Source organism: Haliotis rufescens, unplaced genomic scaffold, assembly GCF_023055435.1.
Source record: "Haliotis rufescens isolate VD_foot unplaced genomic scaffold, xgHalRufe1.0.p SCAF_7, whole genome shotgun sequence".
NCBI lineage: Eukaryota > Metazoa > Mollusca > Gastropoda > Lepetellida > Haliotidae > Haliotis > Haliotis rufescens.
In genome coordinates this window covers 38,217,099-38,236,487 of record NW_025964361.1, presented here as the reverse complement: position 1 = coordinate 38,236,487, position 19,389 = coordinate 38,217,099, and the positions used below count along the sequence as shown (strand labels likewise).

The 19,389-nt window shown below is 43.0% G+C and overlaps 1 protein-coding gene across 1 annotated transcript in view; it reads left to right on the top strand.

Moving 5' to 3' along the window:
* Positions 1–19,389, top strand: part of LOC124144162 — a 128,563-nt gene that overhangs the window by 82,418 nt on the left and 26,756 nt on the right. The window contains exons 7-11 of the mRNA XM_046513423.2: positions 837–928; positions 1,600–1,726; positions 5,218–5,334; positions 14,015–14,210; positions 16,886–16,950. Coding sequence (XP_046369379.1) covers positions 837–928; positions 1,600–1,726; positions 5,218–5,334; positions 14,015–14,210; positions 16,886–16,950 — 597 coding nt within the window. The remainder of the gene's footprint in view (positions 1–836; positions 929–1,599; positions 1,727–5,217; positions 5,335–14,014; positions 14,211–16,885; positions 16,951–19,389) is intronic.

Genomic DNA, 19,389 nt, shown 5'->3' with positions numbered 1-19,389 from the left:
TTAACTCCAGTGAAAGCTGTTTCGTCTTATCGCTGCATATATCAGTAACCTATAGCAAACAGTGCAAAGCTTGTTTGTCAAAGACAATGAGAATAATTGTTCCATACAAACTATCTTCTCTTTGTTTGTCACAGTTGGATATGTGTTTTTCCTTTATCGTTAAGGAATCATTTCCTTCAAGACTGTGCACTGGTCCGGAAAGACAACAATAAATAATTGATTAAATTTGATATCGTCAGTTTGTCAAACAGATAATCTGTAACACTGCCATGTATTTCTGTAGATATAGATATAATTAGAACGTCGGCCTTGGGGGTTTCCCCGACTGTGTTTCAAGCACAATGGAAGAGGCTTGTTCACAGAAAGCTGCGCCCAAGAATCGTTGTGATATAAGGCCAGGTTCTTGCTGGAACGGGAGATCATATCCTGCCCTACGGGTAGCACCCGCCCAGGAACGACTATATGTCATTTTAGTTATAACAATGCTACAAGGCGAAGTTACACAACAATTCCATAAGACGGAGTTACAAGACAATGCTTCAAGACTTTGCTTTACAGCAATACTTTCAATAAGTAAACACTAGAGTTCGGGTATTGTGTTGACTGGTGATGATGATGATGATGATGATGATGGTGATGATGATGATGATGATGGTGATGATGCTGATGCTGATGATGGTGATGATGCTGATGATGATGGTGATGATGATGATGATGATGATGATGATGATGATGATGATGGAGAAGAAAAAGAAGCAGATAGTGTCCTTATTCTGTTACAGCTCCTTATGATATATCTTTATCCTCCATGACTGTGATGTTTCCGTCTGTTTCAGGGAAGAGGCTGACGTGCTGTGCAGGCTGGGAGAACAATGGCTTCATATTCATCGTTGCCTCGGACGTATCGGAGAAGCCGCGCTACTGCCTGGTACGACCACTGTCATACAACATTAACTTGGTCTTAATGAATATGAGAGCGTTCGTTTTTAAAAAATAAATAAAGTAATATTTAAAAAAAATATATGTATCAGATGAAACGTGCTGATATTTTAAAGTTACACAAGATAACGATAACGATACACATACGTCTTTATATTTGTCTTATTTCATACACAATGTGTCACACTTGAGATTCTTCGGTATACCTTTCCATTTTGATTGTTGTTTAACGCCGCACTCATCAATATTCCCGCTACAGCGGTCTGTAAATAATCGAGTCTGGACTAGACCATGCAGTGATTGTCATCATGATTCTTCCATTTGGTGTTAGTGTAGAATATGTCACCCAATGAAAAACTAGATGTCTCAAGAAATATCATTTAGTATCTCTCCACTGATCTCGCGTGCCCCTTCGGCCCTTAGGTTTAGTTGGGTAGGTTACCCACTTCTATCCTTAGATACTTAAAAGAAAATCGTGACGTACATATTCAATAGCGGCGCCTTCATTTTTTTTCCATATGCACATGTCAGTTCAGTAAAAAATTTCGACCCTTTAAAAACTTCCAAAACCCTCAGTAAATCTCGCAATTGAGACACATCCCATTATAAATCACACGTGTTCGCATGTTATTTGACACTGTCACTCCATTGCTTCTACAGCGTTTCCCCAAGAACCAGGATGGGGAGTTCTCTGTTCTAATCTACTTCAACGTCATCTGTCCAGAAGAACCAGATGGCAAACCTCCTCATGGAATAGAGTACTACGAAATGCGCATGCGCAGACGAGGTAGGAGGTTCATTATCCAGATACTTACCACTAGTAAAACCGAGACATATCGTGGGGAATATACAGCATTTATATAACTCATAGGGGCACGGATGTTTTACAGTAATCCCCACTGAGCATGATTAATTGTCGCTTTATGCTTATTAACTAGCTCGTTCTTATGATTGATTTCATTGTTTGCTAAGAGACCCGTAACATGACGTCATTTAACGCATTATTGCAAAATTAATATATGTTAGTGAAGATGACGTCATCTATTTTTCATGATTGCCAAATTGGTTCACCCGGGATAATTATTCTGTAAATATTTTGCTAAGTAGACGTGGTTTATGGATAACAACAACATTATCATACTGTGATAGCAACGTTTCGGTATAAGAGCCTCAAACATACCGTTGTGAAGCAGGACTGACTGCAAGTTGATATCCATGAAAGTTTGTCTTCTTTGTCATCCGTCAACTTCTAAGAAACGCCTTTCAAACACTAGATATTTACTCACATGATAATAAGCCACTGGGGGCGGTCGGGTAGCCTAGTGGTTAAAGCGTTCGCTCGTCACGCCGAAGACCCGGGTTCGATTCCCGACATGGGTACAATGTGTGAAGCCCATTTCTGGTGCCCCCCGCCGTGATATTGCTGGAATATTGCTAAAAGCGGCGTAAAACCATACTCTATCACTCATAAGCCACTGTTACTGTATGGCGTGTTTATTGCAAAATGATCTTAGGGGCGTTAATATTATGGGACACTTTCCATCGTAATCGTTCCCTTATTTATTTCCGTCAGTATTCGATTTTTTAGGGCAAAATTAACGTGGTCAGATGCCAAGGGAGGAACATTAATAACAATTATTTTTTGTGAAGCCCATAGGAACATGGTTGTTCGTTAACTATGAAGCTCTCAGTGCCTCTGCAAATGACCACGTGGAACGATACTGATATACTATCTGATTACAATGCTTCTTTTAAAACCATCGACCTTTTCCCATTCTACGACATCAAAAACGTATATTTGGGCAGCACATTTGCACTTCTGAAAGACAATTTTTCTTGGTTGATCGAAACACTAGGGTATATTTCCACGGGTCTCGTTCAATCATGTTTTCATTGTACAGACTACAGTATACCGTGTTAGTTCTGTCCCATATTGTGACTTATGATATTAACATTTGATGCTCTATCAAATATGGGTCCTTTGTTCACTTGGCAATGTCCTTAGAATGTTTGATTTCCTGGTATATAAAAATTATCTAAAAACATGACAGGATTGTCATACGATGTTAAAAACAATTTATGAAAGTTGAAGAGCAACTCTGCTTCACAACCTGACAAAGATTCTCCGCAGTTCGTGGCCCACTCCACCCTATTTCTAGTCGCCATATTTAGGGTGTATGAAAAGGAAAAGCAGTTTGGTAATTATTAGCTGATGTATTGATATACATTATAAACTTTGGGTTGAAGATAAACAGTTCAGGAAGACCTAAACTTGTCATTTGCCCTAGCCTCTAAAAAAGGGTCTGGTCCTGACAAATTGACAGTCCGAGAAATTTGATTCAATTCGTTCAGTGCTTCTTTTATGTGTAAATTCAAATTCTGTGATATTTGGCAATCTAATTGTAAAACTTGCCCCAATTACGAGTCTCAACATCACACATATCACCAACTACAACGCCTAGATGTACACACAAAATGGACGCCCGACAGTATAGCATTGTCTCCCTTTAAACCAGTGTTTGCAGCGAATCTGGGAATCAGACCTTTGCTATAGGTTTGGGTCATCAATGTTTAATTAAAAGGATTTACGTTTCCGCCATTCGTTAATCCGTGCTGTTTCACATGGTACGGTGCAGTTCGGATTACAGTAAACTACGGTTATAACGAACTCAAAGGGACCACTAATTTTAGTTCGTTATAACCGTTTTTCGTTATAAGCATATATACAACATAACTACAACAGATAGTCGGGACAAAAAAGTAAGTTCGTTATATCCGTCAGTTCGTTATAAGCGTGTTCGTTATAAACGTAGTTTACGGTAATAGGCTTTAAGGTTCATTTATTTAACATTAAGTGTTGAAAAATGTAAATTCTAAACAAGATGTCCCTTGTTATCAACTAAGCTATAATGATAGACGCTGTAATTAATTGGTATCATTGCAAAGTTTGTGTAAGTCCAATTGCTTAATAACGCCTGTGGCATCACTACCAATTATCCTTGTGACTATAGGCGACTCCCTTTGATGTGAAACTTTGGTAAACGAGATGACAGGTGCGCGAATACTGAATGCCACGATGTAGTCAGCACGACCTGTTCCATTCAATATCTCCAGGATATTTATCATCTGACGAACTGTATTATTGTAAATATTGTAATATAGATTGATGTTTTGTAAACGTCATAAATGACACTGAATATACCCATCAGGGCTGTCTGCAGTGCTTATCAACCGAAAAAAAGTGTTTAGGATAAAGGATCGGTGTAGAGGATGTATACAACGTAATTGCGGACGTAAAGGACGGGTTTACTTGATTTATACAAAGGCATTGCTATCAATACCTTCGGCATAATATTTATGTACATATATGGCTTTGGACTCGGTGGAAGAATCAACATTAATAAATCAGATTGATGACAAATTATACCAAGTTTGGCTGTATGTATTCTAGGCGGCCCAAAATAAACATATAACCTGGTGAATGATTTTAGGACGGCAGCACGATCTAAATGCAGACAGCGTGTATCATTAACATAGTTGTGTGACCCATTATCACATTTTCCACATTATATTCTGTTCCAGGGTGTGCCAATATATTTTAACTCACTTACTCACTATTCTAGGGTGTGATTGTTTGTTGTTGAACACCGCACTGAGCAGTGCGTATGAATTAAGTGCAAGGTAAACCCCCGTCAGTGTGTATGAATTAAGACCAAGGTAAATCCCCCGTAAGTGTGTATGAGTTAAGTGCAAGGTAAATCCCCCTTAAGTGTGTATGAATTAAGACCAAGGTAAATCCCCCGTAAGTGTGTATGAATTAAGTGCAAGGTAAATCCCCCGTAAGTGTGTATGAATTAAGACCAAGGTAAATCCCCCGTAAGTGTGTATGAATTAAGAGCAAGGTTAACCCTCCGTCAGTGTGTATGAATTAAGAGCAAGGTAACACCCCACCCCCGTCATTGTGTCTAATTTAATACCAAGGTAAACCCCTCGTCAGTGTGTATGAATTAAGAGCAAGGTAAACCCTCCGTCAGTGTGTATAAATTAAGAGCAAGGTAAACCCCTCGTCAGTGTGTATGAATTAAGAGCAAGGTAAACCCTCGTCAGTGTGTATGAATTAAGAGCAAGGTAAACCCCCGTCAGTGTGTATGAATGAAGTCCAAGGTTAACCCCGCGTCAGTTCAAGTGACCGGTAAATGCAGCTAGTGGAATGTTTGCATATTGGCGCTTGCTGATGACGTCATGAAGACCATCATTATTACATGAAATATATTACAGATCCGAACCGGTGTGAGGATGATGACGACCGGAAGTGCCGCGAACTGCTCTCTACAGGGGTTTGTGGGAAGGACATCAACGTCAGTCAGCACTGCAAGAAGTCGTGTCAGATGTGTCGTAAGTACAGGCCGTGACTCTCTGCTGGTGTGATTATGTAGCAATTGATGCTTCTTTCAGTTGGACGTTGGAGTTACGTTACCGGAAGTTTAGGCGCCGTCGACCCTGGTGTCACGTGACCGGAAGCACAGTGTACAGGTGTATCGCTTTCAAAAGTACCATTTCGCTTAGGCTACATCTCGCGGCCTACGACATCCACCAATTTTACTCTGATCTAAACTATTATGTTTACATTATTTCTTCTCGTGTTCCTGAAGGTTCTACCATGGGCAATATGAATCAGTGCATGTGTAGTGGTCCACTTTCATCTTTGCGATAACTTGTATAAACCATAATTGTCTAGGAAGTGCATTCCTTTCAGCGATCTACTAATGTAGGAAAATAACGCATCTCTTTCAAAAACACCATTTTCCGTTTATCTTTGTTAACTGAAATACCTTCTCATTGAAACAATTAAAGACGTATGTCTGTGTTCGTAAATATAAGTAAATAAATAAGCGTTGGGATGAGGCTACTTACTGTATCCACTCGTTCACCCATGATGGCCACCGTTGATCAAAGAGTGGAGAATACCAGTACCTTTCGCAGATTGCCATCCTGAGGATTGTCCGCTTCAATGAATGGATGAATGATTAAAATTAATGGCGGTAGCCTGTAAATGATAATCTTGACGGGCCACCTGACCTCCTTCTCGCGCCACCCACCTCTTACTGAGCCTCGTCCCACTTCCGACATTGAGTTACTGGGGGGTCGCATTCTTACTCTTGGATTATTAGTTTTGTGTTTTAATAATATTTTAAACCCTCATTCCAAATAACGGAGTTGAGACTGCACTCCTGCTACATTCGAACAATCATGTTAAGTTTATAACTGTCCTCTCTGACTTTTCTGTTGAACATTAGGTACGGTTGGCTAGCCTAGAGGTTAAAGCCTCAAGCCGAAGACCCTGGTTCGATTCCCCACATGGGTACAATGTCTGAAGCCCATTTCTGGTGTCATCCGCCGTGATAATGCTGAAATATTGCTAAAAGCCGCGTGAAACCATACTTACTCATGTTGTATATTAAAATTCAATCGTTTGAAGATGCTACATGTGTTACACTTTAACAGCTTCCTGTAATCAATAATTCAAGGGCGCGAGATAGTCACTTTGAAGAAAGTCGACGCATGCGCATTTCTCCTCAAGATTGACAAAGATCAACTCTACCGGGTGGAAGAAGCAGCACCACAAAAAGTCAATCGCTATTCATGTTTGATAGATAGATTTTCCGACCCAGTTATATATAAAACCCTGCAAACAATGGTCCACATTCAGCAGAGACGGTGGTCAGAACTAAAGGTCATCTTTGTCAATACAAAAAGCCAGTTTGTTTGTAGTTTGAAAGGCTAATCCTACGTCCATGCTCCCAGGACGTTTGGAACTAAATGATTCATATCGAAAAGAGTGTTTTGATTCAAATGTAAAGGACAAACGCATCCAGCTGATATACGACTGTCGAAAGAGCCCTGTGAATACTATTACAAACACATTAGAAGACTGCAAAGTTTTGTCAGACGTTGAAGCTGTTGGAAACGAGGTGTTTACAATCATAATGACGAAGTAGCAAATATGTGGTCAGGAGAGAGATTGATGGGGATTGTGAACATCCTTGCTTGATGACAGCCGGGATGTCTATATTTTCATCCCACCGACGTCGACCGAATTGCGACTTTTACGTGGCTGATTACTCTATTAACGGACGCCACTGAAGACGGTTCATACACGTGCTAAGCCTGGCGTTTGCTGGGTACAAAGTGGACGTAGTGGTTGCTGGCGACGTGGGCTTCATTACGTAGATGGAGGCGTCTCGCGTGGGGAAGAATGGCGGGGTTGATGCTTGATCCTTGGGCGTGATGCTTCTATAGGATGGTAGAGGGTCCCAGATTGCCGCAGATCGCTCGGATACGACCAACACACGCCTATCCTCACATCCCGGATCAACCACGAGAAAACACGCGTGAGAACGTGACCTCAGCGCCGTCTAGCGGCATGTTTCGCTCTTCGATAGAAACTGTTTACAAGCCGGTATTAGATTGAAGGCGACTGTTTAATCATCTAAGTACCTCCCCTATACAATGCCGGCGAGGACTGAAAGGGTAAAAATGGATGTTTCGCAATTTAAAACGTTTCCTGATTAGAAATGAAGCCTTGATTTTATTCCATGTTATGACGTCAGACGTCGGTTGTCGTAATCTGCCATTGTACATTGCAAGTTAATAAAACATCTTATTGCAGATTGAAGATTTGTATTTGAAACCTGTTCTTGATATCAAATGAGAAAGAGATTTGTGTAAGGGGACATTAAACCAGTGCCACTTAATGTAATCTCAGCTCCGGTCAAAGGTCATCCGTCTCAACGCCAACCTGTCATTCCCACTTCACACACATTGACGTGAACACAACAACGACTGACTTTCAAACCCAATGACAACTTGCCACAAAGCCAAATGAAAGTGCCGCCCTACCCATATGATTGTCTTAAGCGCTGGCGATCAATAGTGACAACATTTCAACAACAGATTCGCTTCATTTAGCCCACTTTATGCAAACATGCAGTTTTGTCTTGATGCCAAGAAGAAGAAGTTGCTGAGTCTGGCAATGATATCATCTTCCATCACCTCGCACGTACACGGCAGCATAGCCCCGTAACCCAACCATCTTCATCACAAGCTTTCAAATATATTTGGAATCAATTAGAGAAGTTATACTTTGGACGGAATAACGAACGTGACGTTTCTCTTCGCTGCCAGAACAGAGGAGACGACACTCCGTAGACATGGCGATTAAAGTGTTTCTGCTCTGGACCGCTGCGGTAGTCGGTAATTGGAAAATTGAAATGAGAAGGTATAAGCCACGCTGTTGTTGTTGGACATGGCGTATATTGCTGACTTCGCCAAAGCGGACTCGCAGTTGAAGAGTTTATTCGAGTTGAAGTGAATCTCTCCCGCCATCCGATGATGTAGTTGCTCCCCGAGTTTCGTAAACACGGAGCATTAATCTTCAGTGAGGATTACAGATTCACCATCACGTTACAGACCCATCAATCACGTTACAGACCCACCAACACGTTACAGGCCCACCACGTTACAGACCCATCGCGTTACAGACCCACCACCACGTTACAGACCCATCACCACGTTACAGACCCATCACGTTACAGGCCCACCATCACGTTACAGATGTTGCAATCAGTATACCACTACGGCTAGGGTAGGACAATGTTACAGGCCTCCACCACGTTACATACCCACCACCACGTTACAGACGCTGCAATCAGCACACCAGTACGGCTAGTTTAGAACAATGTTACATACCTCCACCACGTTACAGACACTGCAATCAGCACACCACTACGGCTAGGGTAGGACAATGTAACAGACCTCCACCACGTTACAGACACTGCAATCAGTACACCACTACGGCTAGGGTAGGACAATGTAACAGACCTCCACCACGTTACAGACGCTGCAATCAGTACACCACTACGGCTAGGGTAGGACAATGTAACAGACCTCCACCACGTTACAGACACTGCAATCAGCACACCAGTACGGCTAGTTTAGGACAATGTTACAGACCTCCACCACGTTACAGACGCTGCAATCAGCACACCACTATGGCTAGGGTAGGACAATGTTACAGACCCACCACCACGTTACATACCCACCACCACGTTACAGACGCTGCAATCAGCACACCACTACGGCTAGGGTAGGACAATGTTACAGACATCCACCACGTTACAGACGCTGCAATCAGTACACCACTACGGCTAGGGTAGGACAATGTTACAGACCTCCACCACGTTACAGACGCTGCAATCAGTACACCACAACGGCTAGCGTAGGACAATGTTACAGACCCGCCACCACGTTACAGACGCTGCAATCAGCACACCACTACGGCTAGGGTAGGACAATGTTACAGACCTCCACCACGTTACAGACACTGCAATCAGTACACCACTACGGCTAGGGTAGGACAATGTTACAGACCCACCACCACGTTACAGACGCTGCAATCAGTACACCACTACGGCTAGGGTAGGACAATGATACAGACCCACCACCACGTTACAGACACTGCAATAAGTACACCGCTACTGCTAGGGTAGGACAATGTTACAGACCTCCACCACGTTACAGACGCTGCAATCAGCGCACCACTACGGCTAGGGTAGGACAATGTTACAGACCTCCACCACGTTACAGACGCTGCAATCAGCGCACCACTACTGCTCGGGTAAGACAATGTTACAGACCTCCAACACGCTACAGACGCTGCAATAAGTACACCACTACGGCTAGGGTAGGACAATGTTACAGACCCACCACCACGTTACAGACACTGCAATAAGTACACCGCTACTGCTAGGGTAGGACAATGTTACAGACCTCCACCACGTTACAGACGCTGCAATCAGCGCACCACTACTGCTAGGGTAAGACAATGTTACAGACCCACCACCACGTTACAGACGCTGCAATCAGCGCACCACTACGGCTAAGGTAGGACAATGTTACAGACCTCCACCACGTTACTGACGCTGCAATCAGTACACCACTACGGCTAGGGTAGGACAATGTTACAGACCCACCACCACGTTACAGACGCTGCAATAAGTACACCACTACTGCTAGGGTAGGACAATGTTACAGACCTCCACCACGTTACAGACGCTGCGATCAGCGCACCACTACGGCTAGGGTAGGACAATGTTACAGACCCACCACCACGTTACAGACGCTGCAATCAGCGCACCACTACGGCTAGGGTAGGACAATGTTACAGACCTCCACCACGTTACAGACGCTGCAATCAGCGCACCACTACGGCTAGGGTAGGACAATGTTACAGACCTCCACCACGTTACAGACGCTGCAATCAGCGCACCACTACGGCTAGGGTAGGACAATGTTACAGACCCACCACCACGTTACAGACGCTGCAATCAGCGCACCACTACGGCTAGGGTAGGAAAATGTTACAGACCCACCACCACGTTACAGACGCTGCAATCAGCGCACCACTACGGCTAGGGTAGGACAATGTTACAGACCTCCACCACGTTACAGACGCTGCAATCAGCGCACCACTACCGCTCGGGTAGGACAATGTTACAGACCTCCACCACGTTACAGACACTGCAATCAGCGCACCACTACTGCTAGGGTAGGACAATGTTACAGACCCTCAACCACGTTACAGACACTGCAATCAGCGCACCACTACTGCTAGGGTAGGACAATGTTACAGACCCACCACCACGTTACAGACGCTGCAATAAGTACACCACTACGGCTACGGTAGGACAATGTTACGGTATAAGAGGCAACCTTCAGTGTAGAGTCTGGGAGGCCAGTCTTTCGATCAGCCTATATACTGTAATGGAAACTAGTTGAAACAGTGAGTATATATCACGTCCGCAAGGAAGTTATTATCTTTCATCATTCTTATCATATAAATGGAAATCAGTAAGAAATACCGAAACGTTACTATATTGTTAAAATAAACTTGTCAATTATCAAACTCGTAAAACAGCTGACGTGTCAATCATCCAACTTTCTCCGTCCTCTTTTCTCCCGTTCATACCTCAGTCAGCCACCCGCTGAAATATTGCCAATCAGTTAACCCTACCGCCCCAATATACAAACTTCAACGATTGATCACTTACATCAGTTCTCGTACTGATTTGATTCTAAACTATTGACTACAACCAGCCTATGAAACCTCGTCACAGGTCACGCCCCAAGTGTTGTCAAGATTGATAACGTCTAGAAGGCTTCCTTGCGATGTTTCATACACTTAGGCGGAGTTTCTTTTCCTCTCGTTCTAAACGTCATTTCGCTGTTATTCGATTTCATATTATTTGATGTCGTGACCTGATACACAATTGACAGTGACTAGACAATCCTTTAAACTGGTTCTCTGTCTTATCGACGATTCCCGAAGTCCGGCAATCTTACTGATGAGACAATGTATGTTCTGATTTATTTGCAACGATGTAGGGAGAGAGAACTTATAAACCACTGTCTGTACGCTAGCTAGGTAGTTACCGTGACGAGTATCAGCCTTTTACGGCGTAATTACCTTGGTTTTTAACGTATACCGTTGTGGCAGTTTGTGCGCAGTTGACGTAGAGTGGAGAGGTTAAGCGGAACGGATATATTGAAAAATGTATCTGCACTGTACCCATGTTAGTTCTCTGCTTCAGACATGTGTCTCGTGTTCTCAATAGTTCACAACCATGGGAGACAGTAACTGTTCAGGCGATGTCTGATACGAACCCTTTTTTTGCTCACCGGAATTGACATTTGAAAGTTTGGAATATATTAGTTTAAATTTATCAACAAGGAGGCTTAATTTCATCATTTGCAATTTCTTGAGTGGGTTAGGGATTTGGTTTGAACAGTATTCCGGTTATATCACGGCATGTCGGCTTGATGTGGAAGGAAAGCCCGAAGTGTTGCGTGTTTCAGACGTTTACCATTTTGGCGAAACCACGGGCACGGCTATGGTGCTGACAAACATAGAAACATCTTGGATTCGAACTCTCGATCATAGGTGTTTGGGACTCCCAAGGGACGACACTGGTGACGAATCGCGGCGCCTTAACGACAAGGGTCCTCGTGAACGCTGCAGGTTCTTGAACAACATCGACTGCAACGATATGATTCCAACTTGTTCTACATTTTCGTATGCAACACAGTCTAATAATGAAATATAATATTTGGTTAGTAGTAGGTTAGGTGTGAAACCCAACTCATTTACACTTGCCGCAGGAACATTAGCAATCGCGTATGAATACAATGCCACGAGCAGGGTGAACCGCCCTATTTAAGATATAGTGCCACATGATTCTGCAGCCATGTGTGTTGACGGAAACACATACGCCAGGAAAACCTCCATCTACAAATATTGACCAAAGAGGCAATGGGTATTGAACCAGTTGGCAGCTCACAGAAAGTAGTTCCGAATTATATAGCATATTTATCGGATCGTCGTAGCAAGTTTATCGCATCATGATAACACGGCAGTACAATTTGTCTCTGTGCGTTCTGGAAGCACCTGTTCACGAAGCTGTAACGTTAACAATGCTGGGTAACGCATATCACTGTGATCAGTGTCACTCAAATGTACCCCATCGTACTTCCTTCTTGATCACTGTAATGACCAATTACTACGTTCCCTCTGCGCACTCAATCTGGGGAAATAATTAGATGGTAAGATTAAAAGTACATGCTAGTAAATTCAATTACGCCGATGATGAAGGCTCATCGCCTTACGAAGACAATATAAAAATACATGTCATATAAATCACAAAAAGTCAATATTAATTATTTAATGTTTAAATATATGTCTTGACATGAGCTAATGTAATACTATTTTACCTGACATCGTAGGGGATCTCGGGAAATCATAACTCGATAATAACATGCACTGTGTCAAGGCTACAGTAACCGGGAAGCTCTAATGGTTTATTACCGTCAAAATATACCCGTATCTCTCTCCATCTTACTCACGGGGCGGTCGGGTAGCCTAGTGGTTAAAGTGTTCGCTCGTCACGCCGAAGACACGGGTTCGAATCCCGACATGGGTACAATGTGTGAAGCCCATTTCTTGTGTCCCCCGCCGTGATATTGCTGGAATATTGCTAAAAGCGGCGTAAAACCATACTCACTCACTCACTCATCTTACTCACTTTCTGTTTCTTTCTCCGCTCCCCGTCTCCCAATCCTACATCAGAAATTCATCTTCATCCTCTGTTAAATCAATCCGACGAATTGTATGTCTTCACTTTGTTATCTTTCTTCCTATTTATGACAGTAGTCGTTCAGCCCATGGCATGCCGTATTTCTTAATATTGAAGAACAACATTGAACAGAAGTTACATATCATGCCCATGCTTGCCGTAAAAGGCGACTATGCTTGTCGCAAGAGGAGACTAACGGGATCGGGTGGTCAGGCTCGCTGACTTGGTTGATGCATTTCATCGTATCCCAATTGCGTGGATCGATGCTCATGATGTCAATCACTTGATTGTCTGGTCCAGACTCAATTATTTACAGACCGCCGTCATATAGCTGGAATATTGCTGAGTGCGGCGTTAAACAACAAACAAACAAAATATATCATGCAGTTTATAGACATGACAATTAGTTGTCATGGAGTTATTAGACATGACATTTAGTAGCACGTTGCCATGGGGTTTATTGACATGACCTTTGGTATCACGTTGTCGTGGATCAGTGAGTTTGTTTTAACTCCGCTTCAAACAGTATGTCCGTCATATCAGGGCGTGTCAGTTTGGAGTGGGAGGAGTGAGTGAGTGAGTGAGTGAGTATGGTTTTACGCCGCTTTTAGCAACATTCCAGCAATATCACGGCGGGGGACACCAGAAATGGGCTTCACACATTGTACCCATGTCGGGAATCGAACCCGGGTCTTCGGCGTGACGAGCGAACGCTTTAACCACTAGACTACCCGATCGCCCCTGGAGTGGGAGGAAAGCTAGACATGTGAATTTATATCATTATGACATGGAGTATATGGACACGGAGTTTCGTACCACTGTGTTAATAAATATTCTGCACAATACCAGTGTATTCTAAAGTATGAATTATACACTCTCCTCCCCAGAGGGCCAACCACGTCAGAAGTGTCGGTTCGACCCCAAGCTGCACGGAGACTGGATGCTGTACGACAGGGACAGGAACGAGGAAATCACCATCAACCACAACAAGGCATCATTCTCCAAGTTTGGCAGGTTCTCGTGCCGGGAGACGGGATCTAACGAGAACCAATACAAGACGGTGTCCGAGTTCACCAATGGCTGGTAGGTCAATATCATAGACTGCTCAAAAACAGGAAGCACCACCCGATTCCTTCATAGAGCCATAGTCAATCTGTCATGCCATGGCTGAAGGTGGTACTTAACGTCATTGAGTGGTATATAAATATATACATGTAATAGAACATTGTTTCAGTTATATCATATCATGTAACCTTAATGGGCATCGAGCGGGGGAAGTGATGCAAGTATATTTTGACGAAACTCACTATGATGTGTTTGGTACAGACAAACCAAGGATTATCATCGGGGCGAATTTTGGAATCGAACAAACGACTGTGGTAAACAATTCGTCCTCCTAAGATCAAGCAGGGTGAATTGTGTTTAGATCTCATAAAACAGTTGAGAGAGCGTAACTTGTCTTTGTAATCGGTTTGTATACAGACCAGTGATTGATAGCATGATCGCAACCAAGCGTTTGAAAACTATCAGTCATTCTGATTCACCATGCAATGCTTTTGAACATTCTGGTGATTGAAACATGTCGTAATAAATAAATCAATAAACAATAACGTTTTTGGATGTTGATGTAGGAACTAGTACTGACTGACAGAAGATGTTGCGGCAAATATGACTCCTCCAGTATTCGAATAGGAGTATTCTTCAGACCTTCGTTTAACTGTACGACAAAAATGGTCACTAATCGTTGCCGAACCAGAATATCAACAGATGAATATCAAAGGCGGAGGTCGTAGATTAAACATTAGGCTTCATATTATTTGTTTCTCGGGGATGAGTTTTTTAATGTAATGAAGGTCGGGAGGATCGTTATAAATTCGCGTTTAGAAACAAAATATTACAAAACTAAAATGGAAACAGCTTCGTGAGCATTGCCAGTGAACAAAACACTAATTTCCTACAACATATCATTAAGATAAAGTGCTCGTGAACGGATGACAAAATCACTGAACATACGATGCGGGAAATGAAATTATAAAATATATACAAGTGATCTGCAGGTTTTTTAAAGGAAAATCCCCTGTTAGCTTTATTAGGGGCCATACGGATCGCTGACCAGACATTTCAACATAGGTTACAAAATATCATAATAAAGAAATTGACCCCCCTTTGGTAGGCAACTCCTTTTCCCTGTGTGTTAGAAAGCCATAACAACAGGCGATCTGAAGAACAAGGAGCATGAGCTTGACAACCAGGGCATTACGATGTTATGGCAGAGAATAATGGCCATGTTTCTATTATCATTGGTTTATTTGTTTGCATGTTATTGTGAAATTGTATATACATTAGATTCGCTAATCAGTGATGGCAGATTAAAATGGCTGACTCCGAGATAAGATGATCAGACCAATAAGTTCCACTCGCCAACGACGTATTGGCTTAATTTACTTTGGGGTATTTAGCGATGTCTATATTGCCCGTTAGGGGTCCATTTACGACATAACAGGAATATTAGACAGATTTGGCGTATTACGACTCAGTACACCATGTTTCATGGATTGGGTTGGTGTTCGGAAATTGTCTGATATCGCCATGCTTATCTAGCATAGCATTGAGATAGATGAACACATTAGTGCCTTTGGCTAAACAGCTGCTCGAGGTGGTGGCGAGGTGGTATAGTGGACTAACACGGCAGGCGTGAGGCGAGGTGGTATAGAAGACTAACACGGTAGAGGTGGGGCGAGGTGGTATAGAAGACTAACACGGTAGAGGTGGGGCGAGGTGGTATAGAAGACTAACACGGTAGAGGTGGTGGCGAGGTGGTATAGTGGACTAACACGGCAGGCGTGAGGCGAGGTGGTATAGAAGACTAACACGGTAGAGGTGGGGGCGAGGTGGTATAGTGGACTAACACGGCAGGCGTGAGGCGAGGTGGTATAGAAGACTAACACGGTAGAGATGGGGCGAGGTGGTATAGAAGACAAACACGGTAGAGGTGGGGCGAGGTGGTATAGAAGACTAACACGGTAGAGGTGGGGCGAGGTGGTATAGAAGACAAACACGGTAGAGATGGGGCGAGGAGGTATAGTGGACTAAGAATAGTGTACGTGAGGGTTTTGTGGACTAACAGGCTGCACAGGGTTGGGGCAAGGTGGCACAGTGAACTACGGGGTAGAGGTGGGGCGAAGTGGTATAACGGTGTAGAGGTGGGACAAAGTGGTATAATGTACTAACGGGGGCGAAGTGGTATAACGGAGAAACGGGGAAAAGTGGGGTCAAGTAGTATAACGGGGTAGCGGTGGGGCGAAGTAGTATAATGGACTAACGGGGGCGAAGTGGTATTACGGGGTAACGGGGTAGAGGTGGGGCGAAGTGGTATAACGGGGTAGAGGTGGGGCGAAGTGGTATAACGGACTAACGGGGTAGAGGTTGGGCGAAGTGGTATAATGGATTAACGGGGCAGAGGTGGGGGGCGAAGTGGTATAATGGACTAACGGGGGCGAAGTGGTATAACGGATTAACGGGGTATAGAGGTGGGGCGAAGTGCTACAATGGACTAATCTGGGTTTCGAACCCTAGATCAAGTTCCAGGCGCGCCTAAGGGACGCAGCTCTGCACAATGAATTGCGGGGTGTTAGACGACTGGGCCACCCGTGCCCCCACGCAAAAGTAGAATGTACTTTGTATGCCAGTGTCTAAAGTAGGAGATTTGTTTTATGACTACATATATAGCATACATAACCAGCCTCTTCTTCCCACAGCTCTCCTCGATATACGTGCATTGAGTTTCACCGCCGGAACAACAACGTTCTGCAATACCGGATAAGTAAGTATAAGCATTTTCCTTTACCTATCGTGGTCTGAAGCATCACATGGCTAATCGTGTAACTTGACTTCACTGTCTCCAGAGTGGCTGTCTTCTCCTCAGCTAGACAATTAGTCCTTTCCTCTGTCTCTATATATACACAACACACAGAAATTAAACCTCCATCAAGGGACACATGAAAAAGGCTTACTTTCCCACAAGGAGCACCAAGTGACGGCCGCATATCAATGGCAGTGGTGTATTAGCAGCTGAAAGGAAAGCAGTATCTACATCACCTTGGTCTGGTTCATATCATATGAACATGTAGTGATGGTGTTCAGTGAAATCGATTATCTCATTTGGCATTGATATCGATGTTATCTTCTAACTATTGTATCTTGGTATTAAGTGTTGTAATTAATTCCCTGGAGTCTATATAAGAGATGTAAGAATGTTTAGAGTCTGTGTGAATCTTTAAACATATTTTTCCTATAAATATTTATAATTAAATGGTCTAAGATCTTGTGACGAGGAAGCATAGGTATGTAGATCACCGGGTTCATTCCATACATGAAATCGAATTTTGTTTCTGTCACCTCTCCAAAACACAATTTTGTTTTTCACATCGTTCAATACATTATATTCTACCCTCAAACAAATTATACTTTTAAACGTCTAACATGTCTCATGATCGATTTAATAGTAATACTAACTAAATTTTGAGTGAACAGACAAACAAAGTTGGTATCCAAATTGAATTGAAAGCGAGGCTAGTCCAACCTATAACGAAGTACCAAATACGAAATATGTAATAGATGTAATTACTGACACGGTGAATACCTACCTTCTCTCACTTAATTCATACAATTATATGATGATGTATACGGAGAAACATTAAATATACTGCAAATCAAAACTAAGACCAATCGGTAGGAACGCCACATTTGGGGACAGCATGTATTCCACGTGCAACGGAAGAATCCATTTTCCCTGTAGGGGAGTGCGGTGCGGTGCACGTGGAGTTCACGCCCTGTCTGTATTCACCAGTACGCCCACGAACACACTTTCCAACCTTGCTGGTTTTTTTACCTGGTCGAAATATGTAGATCCGTGAGTTTTATTTCAGGTCGTGATTGTTCTTAAGTTTGATACCCACAGTACCAGCATGCCTTGGTAGTAAAGTATGGTAGTAGTGCATCCAACATTATACCTCTCCAGTGATTACTTCCTGCAACATGGACAAGCGGCAATTCATCATTTTCGTAGTTTAAAAAAAAAAAATTGGTGTTAATGTAAGATCGAATATCTTTCCTGTTTTTACTTCGAAATAGAAGTAAGCGAAATAAAAAACTGAACTACTAAAATAGCTCCATCTATTATACTCTCATTCAGAGGTGACATTTTTATTGAGACCAAAATGAATTGCTTGCTTGTCTCGTTTAAACAGCCACTGCTATTGGGGTAAATAACTCCGAGGAAAAACGACTTCATTCAGGTTTGAAAAATTGCCAGTGTTTCTCCCAAGTGCCCACTCTGCTGACCGCAGGCTAATTGGGTCATAACTCTTGATCTTCATTCATCAATAACGACCATCACCACCAACGTTAATAAAAAAACGAACAAAATGATCTGTCACTTTTCTTTCGCTCATACTTTCTTTATTAAACACACCGGTTGGGCTAAATATTATATTTGACAAATTTCGTGTCTTCAATCGAGTGGCGCCATTGTAATTGCAAAGTTATCTCCCCTGGGGCTCACTAAACACCTTCCGCCTTGTACTGTAATGGATGTTCCATGCTCCCGCACGTTCAACCAAGGCAAGGCTATCATATTTGGCCTGACAATGCGTTAGGATATCGTTGTACAGACTAGACTGACAACGATGGGTGTATACCATGTATTATTCATACATTACCAGCATAAGACCCATGTAAAGCACACAAGAGCTTCCCCACGATCCCTCAACAGCTGAAAAGGGATCATCACGAGTAAATCAAAGCATTCGTCTTCTAAGGATGTTATCTTTACTTGGGAATACTTGAACCCGCATGATCTACAGGATTGATCTTTTTGTAACCAGGCCCGCGGTGTGCTATCTTCGAATTGCTTTGCATCTGATCCCCAGCCCTTTAAACGCCCAACAGTAAGTGTTTCTCCTGTGCAAGGTGCGCATCTATGGATTAAGAAACAATATTTGGTACGCGTTTGTTATTTTCGCATTTACGTCATACGTGGTAGTTGGTGCATCTGGAATGACATTCAAGACAGTAAATGGGTTGAGGTTTTACATAAGTGGTGGCTAAATGCTCTAAGCGTTGTCTGGCTATCTGGGGGTCGAGGGAAGGGTTGGGGGGTACATTAACTGTCCCTACACCAGCACAAGAAGCCGCGGACCGGTAATGCGTGGGGTCAGATCAGGACGAATCATTGATTTCTTTTTGCTGCAGTAGTTGTGAT